Below are 16,623 nucleotides of genomic sequence, written 5' to 3'. Positions count from 1 at the left end.
AGATAAAGCACGTCTCTAAAGAAATGCTTTCATGTGGTACAAACAGGAACAAACGTTTTGTTCATTTGAAATGTTCAGTATTGATGACTGATGGTTGATCTATGAATTGAGCCACTGTCTTGGAAAATATCTCAAGAAAACTGATTTATTTGTTGTTTACAGTGTATATATACAACAGTATATAAATAGATAAATGAGTAATGAGAATGGGCAACAGTCTGCTCTGCAGGCAGCATAACTCTACAGCACTCTGCACTTTACCATTTAACATATGAGGCTATTTGTTTTGAAGATTTTTCCTCCAAGGTTTTTTCCCTCCTTTGTTTTTTTTTCTTCTAGAGACAGCAAACAAGCTCCCCTTTTTTCCAGCCCACTTCAGCCAGTGTAATATTTTCTGCTCCTCCTACTTCACTATGCTACCTCACTCTTCACCTTGTAGCAAAGATAATGAAATTGAGCCTTTTGTGAGACGCTGACGTATTGTTACTTTTTAAAGTTGAAAAATAAATGAATAAGACATTCAATCAACAATAATTGTGGCTTGTGCAAAAGTTTAGGAAACCTACACAACCAGTACTTAATAGTAGTAGTACTACTAGTGGATTAGGCAGGTCTCACAGTTTGCAAACACATTTTGCCATCAAATGAGAGTCTTTTCATTTTTGATTAAGGGATTTTCACCCACTCGTCTTTGCAGATCATTTAGGCAAACACACACAGCATGTTAGAGGGCTGCCCACAGATATTCAAGGATGTTCTGTACAGGGGACTGTAAAGGCTCTTCTAAAAGCTTCAGCTTACATTTCTTGAAGTAGCTGATCATGGATTTTGAGGTATGCTTTGGATCTTTGTCTTGTTGGAGTAGTAAGCCTCGTTTCAATTTGAGTTTCTTCACTAACTGCATGACATTTGCATCCATTTACTGATATTTAGCGGAATCCATTCTTCCCTCTGGTTTCATGTATCATTCACTGCTACACAGCCCCAGAACAACATTTCCACCCCCATCTTTAACAGCTGGGATGATGTTTTTTCTTCCACAAAATGCTGCTCTTTTTATGATGATTGTGGCCAAAGAGCATAATTTTATCTCCATAAATCCACAGCAATTCAAGCTTTTCCAGATGTTGCTTTGCATACTGGAGAAGTCTGTGATGAGGCTGCAGATGAGGTTTTCTTCTGATGAAGCCTTGAAAAGGGTGCACCACTTCTTCCATATCAGCTCAACCTTACTACAGGTCTGTGCTCACATGGGGTCGTTGCTTTGCCTTTCAGCCCAGCAGGTGTCCAAGTTTTATCTGAATGTTTTCTGCTTTGGTATCTTTTCTGGTATTTGACTGTATAAATCAACTTTATTTTCAGATTGGCTGTGCATAGACATCTGTGGCTCATGATTGTTACCAAAAGGTTGCAAGGGTCCCCAAAGTCAACATATTGAGGTGGGGCAACAGTGTAAATCTGCAGCTGAACTTTGGCCCTGGAAATTGGAGTTTGAGTCTCATGTAGGACTTATTTTTAGACTTAAGTTGTGTTTACACTTGCTTTTTAGTTCAGTTTAGGAAAATATTGAGCTATAGGTTAAAATATGACCCTTTCACAAGATATTTGAAATGTCTCCCTCATTTTCTGTGGCTGATGATAAAGCAATAAAATAAATGACAAAGAGAAGTTGATTTGAAATATATCAAAATGCCATGAGTCATAATTCCTCAAAATGTAACAAAGAAAGCAATTAAGTTACATAGAAAGGTACTTTTTGGAAGACTGGGCTGAATTTACACAATAGCACAACACCTTTAGAAAAATCTTTACATTCATGTCCATTTCAGTGGATTGCATTTCCTTCTTTTCACTCAATATGTAATAAATCCAAGGGTGCATTATATTTTGCAAACATCTATATTGATATCAGAGTTCCATTTTATTACTAGAGAGCCTCGCTGAGTGTTCAGAGAGCCGAGTTAAAAAAAAAAGAAAAACACTGAATGTTCTTTTATAATCTTGGCACTTTTTTCACTCTGAGGTTGCCTGAAATACTAGAGCAGGTAAAGGATAAGGCTGGTGATAGTCTGTATGATTCTACAATGTGTCTCTCTTTCTGACACCGTGAACTCTCTTGTTCCTACTGAAATCTGTTTTATAAATAGGGTGAATAACTTCCTAAAACAGCTGAGCGCAGTAGTTTTTAGCAAATGTGACTCACACAGGAGTAATACCTTTCCAATTCAGCACATTTGTTGGAGACTGTTCTCAGCCAAGGATTTGGTGTATTATTGAGCATTTATGGCTACAGGATATGAGTCTGACTCAAAAGAGTGCCGATGTTTATTGTATTGTTTCCAACCAGGAATTGCGTCCAGCATATTTTTTCAACTTTTATTTAAGCTTCAGTTTTCTTTCTTTTCTATGAAATCATATTGCTGGTATAGCTGAATAATTTATTTGACTGCAATAATAATAAAAGTAATAATAATAATAAAGAAATCTACCAAATGTGAAGTCACTACTTGCACTTGTATGCTTACTGCTAGCAAGGGAATTGAATTTTAGCTCATAATGCAGTAGAGCAATGGTGCAACTTACAGCAAAGTCGAGCAGTCCACAAACTGAAAAAAGTAGGACTCCTACAGAGGTTTCATTCAACTCAGAAACCCTGCTGCAGTCGGAGCGGAGGAGAGCTTCACTGCTGTCAGGTTTGGATTCGTATAACTTTGAAAATCTAATATGTTCTTTTGGGAATCCAAAGCAAACAGTAAAGAGATGAATTCTTCAAATATTCACAGGCACAGTGGGACAGACAGCCAGTCAAAGATATTCATGGGTGTGCCCAAAGACAGCATGTAAGCATTCGTGCTCAAACATATATGCCCATAGCTATACCCACACAAGAAAGAAGACATACTGAATAGTCCTGTTTTTAAATTTTAGTCTCTGTGTGACCACTAATAGATAATCAGCAGTGGCTACAATGAACTTAGGGAAGATTTATCATAACCGAATAAAAGAATTGCAAATGGGTAGGGGAGAAGGGGGTAAGATGAGCCTGTGGGTTAGTTGAGGCACCTCTTGTTTCCAGAAAACCTTGGAAGAAATTGATCAAATTGTGACCAAATATTTTTGAAAAGGTATCCATTTGTCTCCCAGTGAAGAGAAGGAGGGCAGGGAGGAAGAGGTAAGCACATTTTAGTTAACAAAACAGTTTTTGCTGTTAAGTAAATTTTTCATGTTTATGGTTTTATGAGTGTTGTGTCTGAACAATCATTGAGACATTTGAAACGATTTCACACGTGTTAGTGCAATAGTAAGCCATAATGTGAGGATAAAGTGTTAGCATGAAGTTAGCTCTAACCTGCCTGGATGGTGTGCTTTTGTTATAATGGTGGTAGTGTGGTTAGTTGAGCTAGAAGGCCGACGTTAAGTTGATCCCCTGCTCCCACCTATGATTATTAGTAAATAATTAAATTACTGTAAATTTATAGCTAACTGCTGAATAATAGCCCAGCTTTGTTTTAAAAAAAAAAAAAAGTGTTCATTTTTAACACGATCTTGTTCCAAAATCTGTCATCTGTGAGCCTTATTGAAGGAAACTGGCCTTTAAAGTTATACATCTTTAAATACAACTTGTAAGAGGTGATTTGGTATTGAATTTGTCTTGCTTTGATATATCATTATATGAGGTATAACATTTTCAGTTATGCTTCAACATAATTGATGGCAAAATTTAAAGGTTCAATTTATCCCTTGCCAGGGGCAAGCTGAGACAAGAAAACACTTTTTTTTGGAAAGCTATATTTTAAAAACAGTTTATTTTACATCCAAATCAAGTATTCCCAGGGAGGCCCCAAATCCTAAAGTATATGTACATGTTTTAAATTTAGACATTACTGTCATGCCTCCACTGTAACAACACCTCAAGTAAAAACTGGCTCATTTTACCCTACTCTCCCCTACATACACTACCAGTCAAAAGTTTGGACACACCTACTCATTCAGTGGTTTTTGTTTAATTATTTTTTACATTTTAGATTAATACTGAAGACATCAAAACTATAAAAGAATACATAAAGAATCGCGTGGTAAACAAAAAAGTGTTAATCTTCAGTAGTAATCTGCAATGTAGAAAATAATATATATAAATAAAAAAGCATTAAATGATAAAGTGTGTCCAAACTTTTGGCTGGTAGTGTATGTGTTAGTGTCTTAGCCCCTATATGTGTTCAGTGCATGTAGCATCTTCATAATATCTGTCATTCTGCAGCATGTACATCAGGCATCTTAATGCAAAAACACTAAGAGCTGTAATTTTTGAACCGTTAGTCAAGCTAACCAGCATATGAATGCAGCAAAATTAAAAACAATGATGTACTGCATAATTAACTATGGAAAGGTAGAGAAGATATTTATATTGTCTATCATTTGCAATAACCTGCAATCAGCACAACATTTTTGCTGTTTTTCCAGCTGTTTTCTAGCTCAGTCTGAGCATCTTCGGTAAGTCTTTTGTAAAATGTCAAGGCAGCACTTCACGTGGACTTGCTGTGGGCTGCTTTGTTGCTGTTTATCCTGACAGTAGCTCTGAAGAGCAAAAGGATAGAAAGCCTACACAGAAGTGCATTTCAAGGACTTTATGTTGAGCATACATATATACTGTCCATGTACACAGACCATCTATATAATTTAGAATTAGACTGACTTGTTGGGCTCCATATTCTGTTTTTGCAATTCTGGTGACTCAGGTCCTCATAAACTCATAATGCAGCTGTATATAAATCAGTTCTACAGTGAACCTGTGTACAACCAAGTGCAAAAAGATAAAAGTCACTATACTAATCCTCTTGACATATCAGAAAGAAAAAAAGCCTTTTGAGTTTGAACTTTTGCATTTAAATAAAAATGTTTGCAAAGACTTAATGTGGAACAGAACTCTTCCCTAGTACTGCTGCATTACTCCAGATGACTTTTCCATTAAGCTTGGAGTCTATGCGGAATAGTTTTGTAAAGTGACATTTAGAAGAACACTAAACACTATTTAGCTTTAGATCCTGACCAATCACTGGGAGATTTAAATAATTAATCAAGTTGCTGCTGTGCCATCCTTGCAAATTACACACAGCCACTCCGAAACACGCACATCATCCCTGCTGCAGAGGATGACTATAGGCGTTTAATAAATTGCAAGAAAAACATTCAACATTCTGGAAGTTGATGTAGGCTTGCGCGGTAATCAACAGAAATATTAGTACTGACGTTTCTTTGGCACTACAGCTCACCAGATTACTCTCACAGATGATATTGTAGAATTGCATTCAATCATAATAAAATTGTACATGGATATAAATGAAAAAAAAGAAGTGCAGCAAATTGAACGAGGGTGCACTCAGTGTAAATTAAATTTTTTTTAGGCTGGATAGGTCTGTGCCAGAAAATCACCAAATAAGCAGCGATGCAAAAATTTATCCATGTGGAAAGTAGCATAAAAACCTGGAGTCTCATGTTTAAAGGTGCTTTCAAACAACCAGTGCAGCAAAGCAGCGACCATGTGAAGCTCTGTCCATGGTGCTGAACCCCAGAGCTGGTTCATCAATTAGTTTCAATGTACTCCTGACATTTAAACGGCTTCAGGATATTAACGTTTAAAGTGGGTCAGTGCGAGGCATTCTGCGGCTATTTACACGAAACATACCGGAATTTCAAGTGGCAATAAATTTAAAATGAAATAACAGAGAAATGTTCCCTCAGGTCTTAACTCTATTCTAACTGCAAAATAGTTATTATAGTCTAATTGGGAACCAGTTTCCAAAAGATTTATTTTAATTATCTATGTCCTGGCTCTGTGTAAAAGGCAAAAGACACAAATTGAACCACAAAGGGGAAATTGTTCGACATTGAAAATAACTATTTCTTTTTTTCAGCTTTACGATTAGGCTATAAGTGTTTACTCCCTTTACTGTTCATAGCCAAAGACATTATAATGACACATCAGGTGAGTTATTTCAGCTGTAAGGCAAGGGATGGTAACATTAAATGATAGATAAAGCAAACAAGAAGAAATTTATTCTGCTCTGTTCTCTGACTGTAACAAATAACACCACATTCAATCCATAGAGCAAATCAGTTCAGTGTGTTTTCTTCACATGGTCATTAATGAAAAAGCCTGCATTTTACAATAATCCCATATCCCCCCCAAAACAGATTTTGTTTTTTAGCTCTATAATTTATGCACATTTTCATTTAGTTTTAAACTTTAAGAGAAAAACTCATTGAAAAACAGCTTCTGTTCATTTTAGTAACCACATAAAACTTCTTTCACAGATAAAGATGCTGCAAACAAGGGAATTATTCATAGAGGAAAATATTAATAATCAGTGATAATCCTTGACAGACTTTTGAGTGGCCCCAACACCTGTTTCCATCAGGCTCTGTGTGAAATAATGAGAACAGGGGCAGCCTATGAGCCCTACTTCAGCGACTACAACTGGAGTGATGTAATCATCCCGACAACCTTGTACATGCTGCTGACTTAACTGTGTTGGACAGAAATGGAATTAGAAAAGACACAGAGATCAGACATAATTATCCCTTACTATGGACGGACACAAATACACTCACGCAAACATATGTACAGTCTAATACCATGCAAAACCTAAGTCTTAGGATTAGACTGTTCCAGATAAGTATGTACTTTACATTTAGCTCTACATTCTCTGCAGCTCATAAATTGACTAATGATTTCCTTAGCAATGGGGAACAATATTGTTTCTGTCCCCATTACCATTAATATGGAGCCAGGAGACAATAAATTAAAATAAAGCTTGAAGAAATTATTACACAACTGAGCTATAATACCTGCTGTGAGATAATAATTCAGTTAAGATCTCAGGGCTAATTTCTATGTGAACTGGTTTATAATTTATCACTACTTGAAATTCTGCTTTGTTTCAACTAACTGTTTACTGATTGCTTCAGAAAATCTGGTTAAGGCAAGAACATTCTCAAAAGTATCACGAGGCATGAACCGTGTAGAGCAAACGACTGGCCCACGGGTGCAAGTGTTCAGCACCATGGACAGAGCTTCACCAAGTGAATCCATGCTGTCTTCTGCACATCTTGCATCTCCAAAACCCTCTGAAGCTTAAAACCCCACTGACAGGTTTGAAAGATATTTGAAAGAAACAGCAAGAACATGAAGAATTCATTGATTTTTAATCTTCTGACTGTTCTCGTACTAATCCTGTGTAATGTGGAGTTCCATTGGGAAGTTGATCCAAATCTAAGGTAAACATCCATCCATCCATTATCTACACACCGCTTAATCCTCATTACGGTCGCAGGGGGCTGGAGTCTATCCCAGGTGATTTAAGGTGAAAGCAGGAGACACCCTGGACAGGTCTATCATAGGGCTACACATAGAGACAAAGAAGCACACTTACATTCACACCTATGGACAATTTAGAATCATTGATTAACGTCAGCATGTTTTTGGACTTTGAGAGGAAGCTGGAGTACCCAGAGAGAGCCCACACTGCACAGGCAGAACATGCAGACTCCACACAGAAAGACCCTGAACCAGGCCGGGACGGGAACCAGGGATCTTCAAGCTGCGAGGCAACGGTGCCAACCACCAATCCACTGTGAAGCCCAAAGGTGAAAATTGTGATAATCACTTAAAAATGACCTTATTCTACATGTCTCATTCAGAAATACAACCAAAAATAAATGGTTTACATTAACAAGAAGGTGTAAAAAACTCCTCAGGACAACAGAGCAGCCATTAGTGACTCGGCTGTGACCATCAGTCACGTGTCAAAAATTCAAGGACTTTTCAGCTGAACTGGGCTGAGCAGCAGGTTGGAGAAGCACCATTTTTTTCAGCACAGCAACACCTGTGAGCACTTGAAAAATGTAATAGCTCAGGATGCAAAAAAAAGTACCTGCTGATCCCAATTTTTTTTTAATTTTTTGTAAAATAAATAACCACTTACTTTCAGTAATTTATACTTCTATCCATGGTTGTACTGTTTCCCTAGAGGAGCAGGACTTTATATCACTGAAAAACATTAGCCAACAGCGAATAAAATTGTGACAGAAGCGAAAACTTTAAGAGAACAAAGCACTGCTTGGGGTTCTGAGGGTTATTGTCAACTGTGAGTTTTGTATTCAACTTAATGAGATTTTTTCAACCGCTACAGGAGCTTTTCTTAAAATTGTAAATCACCAAAATTAGACGATCTTCTCATGATGATCAAACCTTTAAGCAGACTTTAGATGAAGCTGCGTATTGCTGTTAAGTTGTATTTTGTAATAACTGTATTATATAGAGCTGGAACATTAACTTCAATTTAAAATGACTGAAACCAGGAGACAAAGACAGGATCTAGATTTTGGTTTACCCTTGAAACCATCATTGGCAACAGCTGAGCAGGTTTGCTGAATAATCACTCAACTACATCAATTAGGCTGATGATGCCACAGACCTAAGATATTAATAAAATCTAAAATTTGTCCTGCACTATAAAGATCTTTGCTTCATTGATTTATACCGCTGGAGCAGATATAAAACTAAAAGTTTGAAAATACATCCTTGCTACTCCTATACATTATGTCACATTCATAGAACATGCCTGTGCCTTCAGATTTATGAAACATCTACCATATTCTCAAGTCATGCCTCCACCACAAAAAACACCTCTTTCTTACTCTGCTATTGTATGCTGTATGCGCTACACGAGCAGCCTTCACTCTGTGCTCCTTGGCTACCTATGCAAGTCAAATCCAGCTTGGGAATGCCACTGAGTATACTATGCCTGGTTAAAAGCCTTCCAATGGGATGATGCCTCAGGCCCTTCTCTGCCTCTCAGCAACACACAGCCCAGTAGACATGCAAGTCATCTCTCATGTACAGTAAAAAATTCCACATCTCTACCAAGGCCAATGGATAATGTAGATGAGATGTAGCCCAGAGGAACATACTGATACGGGCCAGATGAGGCCAGACTGAATGGATAGATGGTTGACAGGCAGACCACGCTGGGATAAAACTTCACAGAATAGCAGAGGTGGGATAACAGAAGGAGCAGAATATAGAGGCAAAAGGTGAAACAAATAGGTAGTCAATGATAGATAAATGACAAAGACATCTACAAAGAAAGACCAGACAGGTGCATGTATTTAAAACATGCCTTGTTTTGCTTACCGTTGGAGCAGCCCTTGAGACGAGCCCCTCTGACTGGTGCCCTTTGTAAGTCGGCCTTGACACGCGCCTTCAGACCCACATTTTCCTTCTGCATGGCATTAAGAGCATCACTAACTGAGTTCACCACCTTCACCATGTTGATCTGGCTGTCAGACAGCAGCTGCAACACACACAGAGGAGACAAGAATGCACATTTACGGTTATCGGTAACAGAGTAATTACAACAAACCAGCCATTTTTGACCTTGTATTACGACAATTTGTGTACGCTTTACAATACTTCAGACCATTTCCTAAAGTGTGCTAAAGGTTTCCATTACCTCCAGACAGTCAGTGGTTTCTTTTTATGTCACAGTATTCACCATTACATCATATATATTCACAGTAAAACTAGTATGCGACCCATTTTTAATTTTTTGCAGGTTCAGAATTTATTCTGGTTATGATATTGCTTGCATTTACATGCTGGTAGTGCAAAGTAAGCCGCCACTACTCTTCATGGTAGTTTAATTGTCAGTGGTTGCTGCACTGGATTCAAATGGTGTTGGCATGATGACAATATTTGAAAGTCAAGAGCTAATGCAGGTGCATGTTGCATGTAACTTACTCATACATTATGCAATGAAATGATGTAATTCATATGTAATTAAATACATCTACTAAAACATATTTGTGCCTGTACAATTATAGCTGCAGCAATATAAAGATCACATAACATTTTCATCATCAAAGGTATCAAAACGCATTCTGGTCATTGTACTTTTAATACATTTTTAGCATTACAGCCAATAGAGTTACATAAACCAGAACTACATAAAATTTTGTTACCTTTGAAATGGTCGACACTGCATCAAAGTTACATGAAAGAACTTTGAAAATTCCTCAGTGCACAGGAATACTCCACATCTGACAGTTCACAATATGCAGCCAAATTTCCATGACGTAAGACTTCACTTGATGTATTTTACAGACTTCATGTTAGCTTAATGTTTTCTGGGTTTGAGCCAGTGGTAATGGCTGCAGATGCAGTGCTTTCTAGCAACCAAAATCAGATGTCTGAGTATCCTTGAATATACAAGCAAGGACAGCAGTTTCAACTTCATAACCATGTCATGATAGTTGGGGTAAAAAAAAAAAGACTTGCACATTGAAAATGGAAACCAAAGGCTGTCTCTAGGGTGGAAAAGTCCATCTATAAAGGCATTTGGAAATTGTCACTTATGTACATGATATTAAATGGGTTAAATGTACAGTATGTCAGCATTGGTACAGTGCAGTCCTTATGGGAACTTTGGAAACACACAGGCACATTGAACACATGCTACACCATTCCACAATCCACTTTGGTGAATGCTGTGAAACACAAAGAGCCCTGTGGGAAGGCTGTTGATGAATGTGTGTTCCAGGACTAGCAGAGACCATGGTAACCTCTCGGATCTGCCGTGGTAGCTTCTTTTCCTGCAGCCCTATATGTGCTGTTCGTTGCAGTAAGGTCGTTTTCACATACTGTCCTAGTTGGCCGATGCTTATGTACAAGCAGGTGTTGGGCCCCATATGTATACACTGACACACTTACACTTTTTGCAGGTATTAGAAATATTGTTGCTGCTCCACACAGCCCTCCTCTCGCTCCTTTTCTTTCGTCTTCCTCTTCCTTTGCTCACCCAGAGACACACATGCGCACTCGAACATACACACACGAAGACCTGCAGCGTTCAAAGTCATATATAAGGGGTTGTGAATTTTCTACCAAAGGAATGCCTGTGCAGCTAGATTCAGGTGTTAAAACTGCATTAGACAGAAACCCCAGTGGCCATTCCCTGGCCTCAATAACTATGCAACTCACCCCTGAGGCACAGCAAGCTGCACTGAAATAATATTACACTGGCACCGGGAGTTTAACCCACACAAACAACAAGACATGTTTACGTACATGCCCTCGTGCAATTGCAAAGAAAACCGCACGTGTGTATGCATACAAATGACCCGCGGAGATGGTTTTTGGACTCTGTTTTTCATAGGTTGTAACATTATCTGAAATGAGTTTTCATCTAAGTGTGGCATATTTTCCTGTGTACAAATTTAACATCATTTGTGTTGCGATTTATCAAGTTTACGCTCTTTGATTGTTTGTGTGTGTTTTCAAAGGGAGAGACAAAAGTGGAGCTTACAGCTAAGCCTTGACTGACACATCAATTAGGATCATGATGTAATTACCTCTCATTAGGAAGCCTTTGTATTGGCTTACAAAATCGGTTACACCCCAGCACTTAAAACGAGTTGCCTCCTTTCAGTGAGTCAAGGTTTAAATGCAGGCGAATTTGGATGCTTCTTTGCACATCTGTGGCAGACTCATGAAAGGAAATGGAGTCCATTTTTTTTTCCTTTTAAATGACTCACGATAGCTACTATACATTCTATCTGGTGTATTTTGAAGTTTTCTGTCTCAACTGCAAACCATGACTGTATGACACATGATTTAATTATTTGGTGAATCACATAACAAGGTGTGCTCGCTGTAGGCCTGAATCAGATGTTCAATGGCGGGTGGAGACATGTTCCCTCTGGAGGTAAAGTCACAAAACAGAGGGAATCTGGAAAGCTGTAAAAGGCAAGAATAAAACTCAGTCACCATCTGCCTAATGTGATGTCTTTATTTCCCAAACTGTGGCTGTCCATTCAACTGGAGTTAGGAAATGCATGTCAAAAAAGTAACCCTCGTTTTCCGTTTTACTGTTTTAGCCCTTCAAAGCTAAAAATAATTTAAACCCTCAAGCATGTATGTACTACTAAGACTTCAGTTATGAATCCAAATAACCAATAAACGTAAGGTGTAATGAGAAATTATACAATATAATGATGCTTTGTGGATGAACTTATTTATGCAGTTCTTGGCTTTAATCCACTTTATTATATATACTTCTCGTTTCTCATTCAGAGCCTGAACACTCACAAAGAGTATGATAAAAAAGACTTCTCCCACTGAAACAATCAGTGGATTCATTAATTATTTATTCATTTGCCCTTACTGTTGAATACTTCTTCAAGCACTGAAGGTACCATTAATGTTGTACAAGTACTAAAGAATCTGGACCATGACGGCAATACGTTTAGGTGCAAAAGGTATGTAGCATCTTATGGGAAAAAAAGAAAGAAACCACACACACACACACACACACACACACACACACACACACAAGATAATGTTGTGTATGCATATATTTGGGGTTTGAGTTACATCATCAAAGCCAAGCATGCAAACCGTATCTCAGAGCATTTCAAACTAAAGATGAAACACATCAAAAGGTATCTGTACACAGAATTCATCATGAGTGAGTCTGACTTGGTAACACTCTCTTAATATGTTGTCAAAATGTTTGTATCTTGAAATTATACCATTGTTACGTATATGCAAACTGCAACAGTTGCAATCAGGAAACATTATGGAATATTTTGGACTAAGAGCACAGAAAGTTCACAAATTCTCCATTCACATACTTGCGTTTAGTAAAAGCAATTCAACTGTGCTTAAATCGACTATCAATAGGTGCTTCCCTCAAATTATTGTACTAAAGCAGAGCACAATTGTTAGGTTGACCCTGCCTTGCGTGCTGCATCCATTTGATTAAACAGTCAGAGCTCCTAGACATATGAGAGGCCTCTGAAGCAAAGAAACAATGAATAAAAGATTACCCTGATGATGAGCAGAACCTTCATACATAGAGGGAATGTCTTCATTGCAAATCTGATTCATATCACACAGAGAAAGCCTCTGATCTTTGATCAGGCTTTTGATTGAGTCCACGTGTTGTTAAGTGTAGCGATGGGTCTAGCTCTGCAATTAAATGATTATTAATAAATTAAAGCGGCGGTATGATCCTGGGCTGCACAGTGGACCATGGATAGCACTGTCACCTCGCAGCTAGAAGATCCCTGGTTATGTCCCAGCCTGGTCCTGAATCTTTCTGCATGGAGTTTGCATGTTCTCCCTGTGCATGCGTGGGTTTTCTCCAGGTACTCCGGCTTCCTCCCACAGTCCAAAAACATGCTGAAGTTAATTGGTAACTCTAAATTGTCCATAGGCGCGAATGTGACAGTATTTTTTTGTCTCTCTGTGTAGCACGGTGATAGACTGGTGACCTGTCCAGGGTGTCCCCTGCCTTCACCCTAAGTCAGCTGGGATAGACTCCAACACCCCTTTAATGAGGATTAAAGTGGTGTATAGATAATGGATGGATGGTATGGTCCTTTAATGTTCCTCTGCTACACTGACCAACAGTCCTTCACACGTGTGTCAATATTCTCATCATTTTTTGTCTCACATTTTTGACATTTATGCATCAAATTGCGTCATTTCATATTACACTTTGTTTTTCATTTCCATGTTATTTTAAAAGCAGTCTTCAATTCAGTCCAATTCAAATGTATATAGCACTGAAACATTAGCAATTCTTACAAAATGTTAGAGGTAAATGGCCTATTGTTATAGTCTTTCTGTAATTAGAAGATAATGTATTTTGGAAAATATTATACTATCATATATTTAGAGTTAAATAACAGCAGTTTGGACCCCCAGAAATACTGATGACCCTTTATTCATCTGAACTGGGGGGCTGTATCTTTGAGCTGCTCATTTGCTTAACTGATTTTGATTTCAGTACATTATGTGAGTTTAATCATTATCTTCTCCTTCTGATCTATTGAAGTTGTCTGTATCACATTTCTGCAACAAGCACATTTTTACTTTCCCAAGAACTCAAAAGCCTTGTGTCGACTAGAATGAACATCTTGAGGCAGTTTGGTTTTTTATTCTACAGCAGCAGCAGTTCGCTCCGACATCCTTAGCAGAGGTTGTGGGTGTCACTTGTCCAAAACATTAATATTCCGCAGGCAAATAATTCACACATAAACTGTGACCTATGGTTCAAGGAAATCAGTAAGTTATGCTCTTTCTTGCAGTCTGTACATCCTGGCGGCCTTTATGCAGTCAGACTTTGTGCAAAGATGAACATCAAGACAGTAAAATACGTGAACTCATTTTTTGTAAGTTGGACTTCTGCTGCGGGAGGCTCCATCCCTTCCAGTCTTTTTTAATGGCTAAGGTTTGCCTGAGTGGAGGTCATGATTGTCTATGCAGAGGGCTCGCCACTGCCGGTCAGAGCTTAAAAAATGCATTGACAACTTTTTAATGTAATTCAAACCACTGACAAGTTTGAAGTTCCTGCCGAGAAAGATTGATGGAGACAGCAACCTGTGCTCTGCTGCCTGTAACAAAAACACTTCATAAGATCTAAAGATTCACACAGCAGTAGAGCGATGGTGTTTGACTGCAAGTACTCTGGGACTTGGATAATTTAGATTTTTTGTGTTGAAAATGTAGCTCGAATTTACATAGACTGTGATCCTGAATTTGTAGTTCTTTTAGTAAATATAAAGACACAGTTCTTTGACTGTCAACAGTAAAGCAAACATCACACGCCTTGTTTTTTAAGTTTCTTTTACAGACAACTATATTTTGTAACTGAGGCAAGGCAAATGTAAATCACTTCCTGGTTTTTATGGTGGTGACAGGCTGGTAGTGTCTGTGCTTTTGCAGGTACTTCAGTTAACTATAATGTGCTTAGAAAGGCATAACTACAGAAGCATAATGAAAGAAATTTCTAATCTGTGTGTTCTGTTCATTACCAGGGAAGAACAAAGAACAAAGAGTCTTTTCACATTACTGCCTGAATGTTAAGCTAAATGTTACTCGAAAAAGCACAGCTAGACAAAGTTACCCTGGCCGTAGTGACAGTGGTCTCTTTTCTGGTTTATACTTTGAGGTTAGCTTTGGCTAAGAATATATACACAAACCACTTAGTGGCAGCATTTGCTAAATTTTGTTTATTATGAGATAATCACACTTTGTGCTATTTGCCAGTTAGTCAAGTGGCTGAGTAGGCTAACTGAGAATAATGCAAGAATCATAATTTGTTAAGATGAATATAATAGGAGACAGGAGGACACCCAGGTGTTACTTGCATGACTAATGACTAATCACAGATACTAATAGATACACACTAGGTATTTGCAGTACACTGCTTGTAAACTGCGGCCAACAAAATCTTTTTTTTTTTCAGAACCAATAAGCAGGATTAAAATTAAACTTTCTGAATGATTCCTTTAGAAGTGAAACTAGGAAACCGGTTCATGATGTCCAACCTTCTATGTTATTTACTAAACTGTATCCACAAATTATGAGCTATATTGTTGCTACTAGCATTTTTGAATAGTGGCAGACTGAGTGCCTCAGGGTTCTATTTGTGGGCCTCTAATATTTAAGGGTAAGTGAAAGAGGAGGAGAGAATACAGTACAGTGAGACATAATAAGCCAAACAGCCAGTTAAAAATGCAATCTGAACATACATGTATGGATTCTGTGTATTTTAATAGGCTCTCAATGCTTAGAAATGAATGTTAAATTGATGTGTATCGTGTGCAGAAGAAGTGATGACAAAATGAACTCCAACAAAAGAGGAACGGTTGGGTGGGGGATGCTGATTCAGGTCTGGTATGTTCTGAATTTCAAATTAAGAAAAGGAAATTGAACCAACAGCCAGCAGTGTCAGTGTTACACGAGTGTCCTGACTTATAGCAACATGGTGCACCTTGTCCATCACTCTAAAAGCCTGACCATCAGCTAGATGTATTGGCCTGTCCCTATATTTTACTAGTCCTTCCCATCAGGGCGACTTATTGGAATGCAAATTTGCAGGCTTTAGTGTACGCTTCCATTTGAGGCTGCAAGCACTGGCTGTGAAAAATGATTATGACGTTTTTTCGAACAATCAAAACAGATTGGTCCTAAATCCACCGCAATCACATTCTCCTGAACATCACCTCAGGGGGAACGCGGAAGGGCTTCGTCCGGTGTGGCAGGGAGGGTGAAACTGTTCTTCGGGGAGGGGCGAGGGGGCTGCTGCACTGCATACAGAGCCATTACTAACGCTGGCACAGTCAGCTCTGTGTCATCGTATAAATCAGAAGCCCTGGCCACAGGTGGCTCATAGATCACACAGTCCCACCGCGGTGTCAGGCAGAAACAGCGGATGTGCACACCACATGCCTTGCCTCTATAAAGGAAATCAATCACCTGGAGTATCTGAGCTGCTAGTACCATCACCACTTAGCCTCGGTGCCCACTGCACTATGCCACCTACACCACATGTTAACAGCAGCAAAGGGAATTGACCACTTTCTGCTTCCACAATCTATTGGGCACCGAGGGTTTCTTAGCCCACGGAGACAGAACAGACCCATCTGAGGAGCTTGTGGGCAATTTTAAAACAATGTTGAACTATGAGCTATAGAGGTTTCACTTAAAGAAAGGACTGTGCAGGAGCAGCATGCATTCAGTTGTTCGAGCTGTATGGCTGGCAGCTATGAAATCTA

General features: G+C 38.6%; 1 protein-coding gene across 2 annotated transcripts in view; it reads right to left on the bottom strand.

The window, feature by feature from the left end:
* Positions 1–16,623, bottom strand: part of fibcd1b (fibrinogen C domain containing 1b) — a 111,779-nt gene that overhangs the window by 57,994 nt on the left and 37,162 nt on the right. For both annotated transcript variants that reach the window (XM_023279543.3, XM_023279544.3), the window contains one exon: positions 9,194–9,353. In XM_023279543.3, the coding sequence (XP_023135311.1) occupies positions 9,194–9,353 (160 nt within the window). The remainder of the gene's footprint in view (positions 1–9,193; positions 9,354–16,623) is intronic.

This window comes from Amphiprion ocellaris, chromosome 17 (genome assembly GCF_022539595.1).
Source record: "Amphiprion ocellaris isolate individual 3 ecotype Okinawa chromosome 17, ASM2253959v1, whole genome shotgun sequence".
NCBI classification, from domain to species: Eukaryota; Metazoa; Chordata; class Actinopteri; family Pomacentridae; genus Amphiprion; species Amphiprion ocellaris.
This window is presented reverse-complemented; position numbering and strand designations above follow the sequence as displayed.